Source organism: Colobus angolensis, unplaced genomic scaffold (genome assembly GCF_000951035.1).
Source record: "Colobus angolensis palliatus isolate OR3802 unplaced genomic scaffold, Cang.pa_1.0 Scaffold41, whole genome shotgun sequence".
Lineage (NCBI taxonomy): Eukaryota > Metazoa > Chordata > Mammalia > Primates > Cercopithecidae > Colobus > Colobus angolensis.
The window spans coordinates 14,072,153-14,082,151 of NW_012117488.1; the positions used below are offsets into that span (position 1 = coordinate 14,072,153).

Here is a 9,999-nt window from a genome sequence, read left to right on the forward strand (position 1 = left end):
CCAACTCCAGTTCATCACTTTAGTTTTGCTGGGACATTGAATGTCATGTGCTTTTTTAAAAAAATAAAAAAGTGTTATCTAAATTAAATCCGTACTGAGAATGTATCTCCTGTGATGTCCGTGTGTCCCCAGGTCAGCTCGCCCTTCTGCCAGGTGCCAAAGTGAGTGTGCATCAGCACAGGCATTCCCGTGTGCAAAGGACAGCTGGGCTCTCTCAGCTCTGCACTGTGTATTTATTTATTTTTTTTTTTGACAGGGTCTCACTCTGTTGCCCAGGCTGCAGTGCAGTGCCATGCCATGATCTTGGCTCACTGCAGCCTCAATCTCCCAGGCTCAAATAGTCCTCCCACCTCAGCCCTCCAAGTAACCGGGACTACAGGCGGGAGCCACTGTTCCCAGCTAATTTTTAGATATTTTGTAGAGACAAGGGTCTCACTATGTTGCCCAGGCTGGTCTCAAACTCCTGGGCAAGGAGATACATTCTCAAGCGATCCTGCTGCTTGGGCCTCCCAAAGTGTTGGGATTACAGGCGTGAGCCCCGGGGCATGGCCAGGTGCTGTTTTTTTCACACCCACTCAGACTTCCTGGCTCTCAGGTGGGGAGCACCCATGGAGCTGGCAGGCGGGTCAGGGGGCTGCAGGCGGCTGCAGGAAGGGTGAGCGGCTAGGTGGCTGGGAGCTGCTGAGGGCTGCTCCTCGGATCCTGAGCCCCTCGGGTCCTGGGCGGCCTCTCGGTAGGGCCTGCCCCGGGGCTGCCTGCCCAACTTTTCGCTGGCGGAGGATGTCACCTCACTCTCATCCTCATCTGGAATCTTCGTGTGCCCTGACACCCTGGATGTACCCCTGGGGCTGCCGGCCCCCTCCCCTCCAGCGCGTGCACCCGGGGGCGCAGGCGCCCCCTCTTGCTCCCGCCCACCCTCCTTGTCCGTTGGGTGTCCCTCGGGGTGGCCAGGGGCTCCGCTCTGCTTCCGGATGGAGGGGCCCGTCGGGGGTCCGGGCCTCCTGCGCATCCGCCGCCGCAGGCTGCAGACCAGGTCCGCAAGGCCCAGCAGGAAAGACAGTGCGCTGACCGCCCAGAGGAACAGCATCAGCAGGGACTTCTCCGTGGGCCGCGACACGTAGCAGTCCACCACGCCCGTGCACGGAGGACGCGTGCAAGGGAACTTATTTGGGGCCAGGAACCCAAAGAGAAGGTAGTGCAAGGCCCCGAAGGCTGCCTCCAGCAGGGTCCGGAGGAGGAGGTGGATGATGTAGCCGGCCGAGAAGTCGGGCACCTCGAGGCCGCCGCGCTGCCTGCAGGACCCCGGGCAGCGTGTCTGCCCGGAGGCCGTGTCCCGGGGTTCGGGGCAGCGGCGGGGGCCCAGCGCGGCTAGCGTGGCTCCACGGTGCAGGACATAGACGCTGAAGACAGCGGAAGGGAGGAGGACGCACACGCCCTGGATCAGCCAGAATCGCAGGTGAGACACTGGGGAGAAGACGTCATAGCAAACGTTGGCGCATCCCGGCTGCAGCGTGTTGCAGACAAATCTCTCCTGCTCGTCCTGGTAGACGGGGCGCCCAGCCAAGACGATCACCAGCATCCGCAGCAGCATCGTGAGGATGAACCAGAGCTTTCCTGGAAGAGAGGAAGCAGGCATGGCCTCATCACCCCCGAATACACTGCCCTGAACAACAGTTTTAAAGTTTCTACTGGGGCTGAGATTGGGGAACTGAGACGTCAATAAGCATGTCTTTAGTTTTCTGTTTGTTTGTTTGTTGTACATAGGGTCGTGCTATGTTGCCCAGGCTGGTCTTGAACTCCTGACCTCAAGTGCTCCTGCCGCCTTGGCTTCCTAAGTAGCTGGGATTGCAGGCATGAGCCACCACACCTGTCAGCTTGTCTTTACTCACAGCAAGAGTATCAGGTAGTTCATTTGACAAGTATTTATTGAGCAGTGAACATCCTTGTTTGTAAGATGCTTCAAGATGTGCAGATTTTTTTAAAAGCATTATATTAAAAGTGTTTTAATCTGTCTGCTAATTCAGACTTTTGGTAATGTCTCCTGGACTGACAGGTCCAGAAAGAAAGTTTGGCTGAGCAAATTAATGATGTAAATAAGATTTAAATTTTCTTCTTAGGAGAATAAGCCTTTTAAAAGAGGTTGGCATATTTCTGTAACTGTGTATAGCCAATTCGAGCTGCTGATTTCAGTAAATCTTCTTACTCATGACAACAGTCCAGGGATCTCTATTCAATCACAGGGCTTGTTAATGTTAGTCTATGGCCTTTGAAATTGAATTTCTTTATGAACATTCCATTGTTCAGATTTTTTAATCATTCAGAATTCCTCTTCCCCTTTTCCAGTTACTAAGAATGAATGAGGCTTGTCCTTCTTCAACGTATGGTGACTGAATGACACCAAGCTAGGAAACCAAAATAACTGTCAAGCCCTATTTTCATGGCACCGACCAACTGTTTCGAAACATGTTTAAAACTCAGCCAAAATAACTTGTGAATATTGTGTTTTGTGATGAGAGAAACATCGCCTGACATCAGAAAAACAAAACAAAACAAAAATAAATAAACAAAGACAGTCAAACAAAGAATAATATCACTACGTGATGAGTCCTTGAGTTGAACTTTTAACATCAAGTTGATCTTGTCTAAATCTACAAAACAATGAGCCGGGAAAGTATCAACTGCATCTCTGGCATGTATTCATCCTTTTCTGACCCCCATACCTCTCTGAAAATGTGAGTCATCTACATTAAACAAAAATCTGTTATTCTCTTTGTTAAAAAAAATAACTAAACTAAACTTGGGATTTGGTTTAAAGTGCACAAGAGAAATGGCTACTCCTTAAAAATTAAGCTTCCAGGCCAGGCATGGTAACTCACGCCTGTAATTCCAGCACTTTGGGAAGCCAAGGCGGGTGGATCACAAGGTCAGGAGATCGAGACCATCCTGGCTAACACGGTGAAACCCCGTCTCTACCAAAAGCACACAAAAATTAGCCAGGCGTGGTGGCATGTGCTTGTAGTCCCAACTGCTCGGGAGGCTGAGGCAGGAGAATCACTTGAACCAGGGAGGCAGAGGTTGCAGTGAGCCGAGATCACACCACTGCACTCCAGCCTGGGTGACGGAGTAACACTCTGTCTCCAAAATCAACAACAAAAAAAATTAAGCTTCCAGGATAAAACCTAAAGGCATCACTTTCTCATTAACATTTGCTGTTCTGTTCCTTTTTCTGGTAACATAGCCACACCTGGGTTGCACACAAATACCCCTCCACCTGCTTCAGTCTTCGGAGTCAGCACCCCAGTGTCAGCACAGGAGGGCCTGTGAGAGAACAATGTCACACGCAAGACCCTTACATGACAGAGGAACCGCGGAACCATTCAAAGAAACTAGAAGCCTCAGCTCTCTTTCCTCCAGAAAGGCACAGCCCTTTGTTTTGGGAGTGGGTGAACTTTCAGCTTGGTGCCTGCACACTGAAAATGAGGAAATACCTGGAACCTTTAAGAAGGACTCAATTCCACCATGGCAATGGAAACAAAAACTACGCAGGAGTTTGGAGATAGTCCCAATACTCACCCACCAAGGTCACGTTGCAATTTAGTGTGATGATGAGAAACCCTAGCAAGTCCACGCCTTCCATGCTTCCAGAATGTCACAGGCTCCAGGCTGCAGGAGACACTGAAGGGCTGTGTTCTCCAAGGAGGTGGAAAAATCCTTGCCTGCATAAATGTCCTTTAATTACAAAAGACTTAAAGGTGTGAGCTGGAGATAAGAAAGCAAAGGTTTGAGCCAGGAGTAGGAGATGGGTTTTTCTGTCTCCAAGTTGAGACGGCCCTAAGCCTCTGAAGCAAAACATTCCTAACAACTGCAGTGACCAGCAGAGCAAGCAGCATTCATCTCTTATTGTGGGCTATTCTTACCCGCCTGGGATATTCCAGGCCTGTGGCAGCGCTCATATGTCCCCATCAGGACAGCCAGATGCTTCAGGATATAATAGCAGCAACTACTTTTAACCCAAGAAAGAAAAACTTCTGCCAACTAGTCAAGTAAATTTCTCTATTAAAAAGGCATTTGCTCCTTGAAAACATTTCCACAACCACTTCACTTGTGCAAGAAACCCTTAAAGTGTTCATGTTTTATCTTAACGAAGTGTTCATGCTTTGTCTTCTCAATCAAGCATGAATCGCCATGCCACCATCACACGAACCCACAAGGATCTCACCCTTATTCTGAATTCCTGTATCATGGGTGCAGGCAGAAATCTGTATCTCAGTCGGGTGCCCCAACTTTAGACTGTGACTTGGTTATTCTCCTGCTGCTTCCTGTGCAGTGAGTGACAGCTCTTCCCTTAGAGACAAAAGCCTGGGTGCAAAGCCGGGGGCAGCCCCCAACTCACTGGGAAGTCACTGGATCCTTCCAGATAGTCTCATCTTGCAATAAGGAGAATCATGCCATTCCACTTGGCATTTGTGGGAGGTTTCCGTGAAATGATGGCATAGAGTAAGAGCAACTGGTGTGAAGTGGGTGTATGACAGCCCATATCCATGGTATTTCAATCCCTCACTGGCCCCTACGACCTTCACAGATTACATCTTCCCTTTGTATCGCCCAGCCCCATCTAGCCTGGAGCTGTTCCCATTGAATCTACCTAATAAATGTCTGTTCAATTTGTCATGAAATATCATGGTCTGGACCTGCTGACATCAATCACAGTTGCATCAAAATCCTGTCGCCGCAGCCACCTTCATATCTGGGGAGAATCCATCCTGCAGGGCTGGGGAGCTATGATCAGGGCGGAAATTGTAAACTTGAAAAGGAATGATTTCAATTTTCCATGAAGGCTATTCTTTATATCCCCATCTTTTCTTCATTTCTGATCTATTCTTGACTTTAGTAATATCCCTAGAAAGATTCCCAGAAGAGTGCAACAAAGCTACTTTCATCTTTACTCCCATGACACGCTCCCATCCACGGAAAACGTTTTGACCCCCTTGAAAGGAACAGTGGTTTTGCTATATTTTAGTCAAATGCTTCGACACGAGCAATGAAATTGGAGAAATTGTAGTTAAGTAAAAATATTGAAATAGTCACAGGGTGTATAAAACAAAGGAGAATTTGTCTCCTAATAGACTGCTTATGGTATTGGCTTTTTTAAAAAAATGAAATATCAGGAAAGCAATTACTGAATTTGCTGTGTGATAGAAATAGCCTGTCCCAAATGCAGAATAAATTAGCACTGCGTGACCATGAGCAAATCACTGGAGCTCTTCATGCTTCGGTTTTCTCATCAGTGAAGCAGGAAAAAAGAATGTGTTCTTCACCCACTCATAGTGACTGTGATATGCAAAATGGGACCAGAGATGTGAAAATAATTTTGAAATGTAAAGAATGACCCAGTGTCAGTGACAGGTGCATCTCAGGGTCAGCTCCTCTGATCCCACCTTCAGGGCATCTTCTGAGCAGCCCATGCCCACCCACCTCCCTTCTCATCATGGTCACCTTTGCTCTTCCTCCTTGAAGTCTACCCCATCCCCATTCCTTGTCTTTTTTCTCTTTCTCCTTTTTTCCTCTCTCCTGGTAGGTGACATTTTGCTTTACTTGGAAATCCTAACTCTGGCCAGGCCCAGTGGCTGAGTCACACCTGTAAATTCCAGCACTTTGGGAGGCCGAGGCGGGTGGATCACCTGAGGTCAGGAGTTCGAGACAAGCCTGGCCAACATGGTGAAACCCCATCTGTACTAAAAATACAAAAATTAGCCAGACGTGGTGGCAGGCACCTGTAGTCCCTGTTACTTGGAAGGCTGAGGCAGGAGAATCACTTGAACCCAAGAGGCGGAGGTTGCAGTGAGCCCAGATCGCGCCACTGCACTCCAGCCTGGGCGACAGAGTGAGACTCTGTCTCAAAAAAGAAAAGAAATCCTAACTCCAGTGGCTACCTGAAGCTAGCTGGAGGTAAGGGAAGCAGAGAAGGTGGAGGCGTCTGGGTATCAACTCCCGACTGTCTCTGTAAGAGCATCCCAGTGCCGATGGGGAGGTTTCTGTATGTGTATGTGGAGTAGAGAGAAGATGTGGGGAGTACTGTGCTCAACCCATGGCCAAAGAAACCAGCTGGGAGTCAGGGGCTGAAGTGTACAAGATGCCAAAGTGGAAGAGTTCACTAAATGCAGGTGGTCAGCATGGGCCCTGTGGCTCACATCTGTAATCCCAGCACTTTGAGAGGCCGAGGATGGAGGATCACTTGAGGCCAGAAGTTCAACACCCGCCTGGGCAACATAGAGAGTCTCATCTCTACAAAAATGTCTTTAAATTAACCAAGTGTTGGCATGCTTGTAATCCCAGCTACTCAGGAGGCTGAGGTGGGAGGATCAGTTGAGCCCAGGAGGTCGAGGCTGCAGTGAGCCATGATCATGCCACTGCACTCCACTTTGGGCCTCAAAGCAAGTCCCTGTATCTAGAAAAAAAGAAAAAAAAAGTGTTCGGAAAAAGGAAAGATAACAATAGTGCTACGTGGCACTCAGCCTTGGCCTCACCTCTCTCTAGTGTAGTGACTTTGGCAAATTGTTTAGCCCTCAGTTTTACCATCTATAAACTGGGGTAATAATACTAAGCGTACAGGGTTGAGAATTAGGGTTCATTTAAATAAGGTTCTAGCACGTTATCTGCCCAGTGAGAAGCTTTCAAAATATGATGAGTTCAGTCAGTTCTCATTATTCATAGTAGCTATGTTTTATAAAGTTACCACCAACACTGCAATAGCGAATACTAGGAGCTCCTTGGGGAAATACACGGTTAGATGACAACACTTTCACCAACCAGTTAACACATTGCCTTATTTTATGTGTGTTTCTGTTCAAATACACCTTATTTAATATATATTAAATATATACTAACCCACTCACATGAAATCATGGCCCACAGCACTATCACTCACATCTGAATGAAACCCATCTAACACATATACTTTCTCTGCAAGCCCTGGCACAGCCCTCCTGCACTCAGAAGAACCAGTCAGCACTCATGCAGCACTATGCTTGGGACCATTTTATTTTATTATTTAAAGAAAAAATTTAGAGACAGGGTCTCGCTCTGTCACCCAAGCTGGAGTACAGTGACATGATCATAGCTCACTGTAGCCTGGAACTCCTAGGCTCAAGCCATCCTCCGGCCTCAGCCTCCCGAGTAGCTGGGACTGCAGGATGGTACCACCAGGCCTGGCTAATTTTTTAGTTTTTTGTAGAGATGGGGGTCTTGCTACATTGCCCAGTCTGGTCTCGAACTCCTGGCCTTAGGCAATCCTCCTGTCTCAGCTTCCCAAAGTGCTGAGACTACAGGTGTTCACCACTAAGTCCATTGGGGACCACTTTAAATGGCAAAATCACAAGCCAAAAGCACAAAAATGCAAAAAACATGGCACTAATGAGACCTTGGGAGAAAGTACGCGTTGGCATTGTGAGAGCAGAAGCAAGAAGGCAGGGCAGCCGCTGCTTCCACCCCAGCTAAGAGCACATGTGTCGGACAACACACATTTTCCACCGCTCTGTGTGTGTCCACGAATGGCAGATAAAGTCTTATGAGTATTGGTTTTGGGATTATGAATAAATTTTAGCAAGTAGATGAACTTGCAACTAAGAAATCTGTGAATATGAGGACTGACTGCACTTAATAGAAGGATCAACTAGTGAGAAGAGTAGCTGAGTCCCAGGAAGAGCTAATTCAGAAGAGAAATGAATCCCTGGGAACCCCAGGGACTCAGAGTCACAAAAACTGGAGGAGGATCCAGGCTCCAGACTCCACCCTCTTACTCCTGCTTCAGTGAGAACATCTCCACTGCCATCTGTGTGGTCTTTTATGCTTTGGCCAAGACTCCCCTTGGATAAAGGATTCTACATCTAAAAAGAAACGTTGGAAAAGAGATGGTCTATGTGAGAATTATTATGAGAAGCAGCTTGATATCAAGGTTAAGGACACAGGCTCTGCAGTCTGACTACCTGGATTAAAACTCTAGCTTCTTGACTGTATGATTGTGGGGGAGTCACTTAACTCAGTGTCTTCACTGTAGAATCACAATTCCCTGCCCCCTAAAATGGTGGGAGGAATACATGGGAAAATGCCTAAAGCCTAGAGAATGGTGCCCCACCAATAATATGAACCCAATCACTGGCTTTTCATTTTTACTACCTGCCAAGAATGATGTACCAGTGAAGATGCAGGAGGTTTGGAGTGGCTTTTTCTTAACGGTGGGTGCTCCAGGGCTGGTGGGAAAAGGGCTCCCAAGGAAATAGAGTTCATTTTCTGGAGGGCTAGGAAATGATGGTATCTGTTTTGTTTTGCTGTGTGTGTGTGTGTGTGTGTGTGTGTGTGTGTGTAAGGAATCATTTATCTGATTTGAGAAATGTATGTTTGGGTTGTTATCAAGATGTAAATGACTTTTCCAGGACTGTAGACAGAAGGCAAATATTTACCAGCAGCACCAACACAACAGTTTAATCATGCCTACAGTTGCATCTCATCTGCATATGCAAATCTACCCCAAAAAATAGACTGTACTGCTTTCTTGTCAATCTAGTTTCCCACTGGCACAGGTACTGTAGGGTGAACCAGGTCAGTGCTGTCCCACCCCAGCCACACCCACAGACTCCCCCTCACAAGACTTAGAGCTAAAAATTAACCACTGGTACAAGGAAGAAATTTTCTATTTTCTTCAGCTGAGCCTTTTCCTGCTCTTAAAGTCCCCAAAACTGTCGTTCTTAGACTGCATTTTCACCTCCAGTTCAACTCAACTGCACAGCTCCCCAATGTTTTCTCTCTACCAAGACAGCATTCACAGTGCCCCTTGGACTTTCTTTTTGAGGCAGTTGGGCTGGTTCTTCTATGCAGAGAGGCATAGCTTCTCTCCCAAGGGAGCAAAAGAACTTCCAAGCACTGTTCCCACCTCCAATTGTCCTAGGTAAGATCTTCCAAGAGACACTGAACAGGTACAGATTCATTCCCTCAATCATACCAAAATGATGCCTCCTCCCCAAGCCACAGGAGGGCATGCTGACCAAAGAAGATCCCAGAGGAAAGTGCTGAACTAAACAACTGCCTGTTAGATGCAAGCAGGTCAGATGAGGCTGCCGGTTAATAGACATCTCACTTGTGAGATGTGCATCAATGTGCTAAATCACATTCCCCAAGGCAGCAAAGATGGGCCCCAGTGGGGAATGTACAGACCCCTAAAATTCCACTTCCCACAGACTCGCGGACTCAGACATCTTTGGAAATGGAAGTCACCTTAAAACCTACTTAATCACCTTCCCAACTTTCAGGTGAAATTAAGATGTGGCCAAGACCATCCAGCCTCAGTACAGAGCTTAAATGATATTTGTTATCCCTGCCTTTTGATTTGTAATACATCAAAAGCACACAAAAAAATTCAACTGTCCTGAATGTTAAGAAATACAGTTATCTGGATAGCCCAATGTTAGCCCTTCAAGTGTTTGAAATTGTATTATTTTAACTTTTCCATGGAAATCTTTCTAAGGCATCCTTCAGAAACTGAGCAGAGGCCGGGTGCGGTGGCTCACACTTTCAATCCCAGCACTTTTGGAAGCCGAGGCAGGTGTATTGCTTGAGCCCAGGAGCTCTCAACCAGCCTGACCAACATGGAGAAACCTCATCTCTACTGAAAATAGTAAAATTAGCCAGGCGTGGTGGTGTATGCCTGTAGTCCCGCCTACCTGGGAGGCTGAGGTAGGAGGATCGCTTGAGCCTGGGAGGCAGAGGTTGCAGTGAGCTGAGATCACACCAGGTCACTGCAGTCCAGCCTGGGCCACAGAGGGAGACCCTGTCTCCAAAAAAAAGAAAGAAATAAAGAAAAAGAAAAAAGAAGAAGAGAAAGAGAGAAAGAGAGAAAGAAAGAAAGAAAGAAAGAAAGAAAGAAAGAAAGAAAGAAAGAAAGAAAGAAAGAGAAAGAAGAAAGAAAGGAAGAAAAAGAAAGAGACAGAGACAGGGAGGGAGGGA

At 47.2% G+C, this 9,999-nt stretch overlaps 1 protein-coding gene across 1 annotated transcript; it reads right to left on the reverse strand.

The window, feature by feature from the left end:
* Positions 1 to 254: 254 nt before the first annotated feature.
* GJD4 (gap junction protein, delta 4, 40.1kDa) lies at positions 255 to 3,811 on the reverse strand. The gene is made up of 2 exons (XM_011956155.1): positions 3,574 to 3,811; positions 255 to 1,614 (listed from the first exon to the last, which is right to left on the reverse strand). Exons 1-2 carry the CDS (start codon positions 3,635 to 3,637, stop codon positions 566 to 568), a joined length of 1,113 nt encoding a protein of 370 aa, XP_011811545.1. The 5' UTR covers positions 3,638 to 3,811; the 3' UTR covers positions 255 to 565.
* Between the last annotated feature and the right edge of the window lie 6,188 nt (positions 3,812 to 9,999).

Bases quoted from the DNA above. Each gene is read 5' to 3' on its own strand.
- GJD4 (XM_011956155.1), bottom strand. From the start codon at position 3,637: ATGGAAGGCGTGGACTTGCTAGGGTTTCTCATCATCACACTAAATTGC. The intron at 1,615-3,573 runs GTGAGTATTGGG...CCTCTCTTCCAG, and splicing joins TTGCAACGTGACCTTGGTGG to GAAAGCTCTGGTTCATCCTC.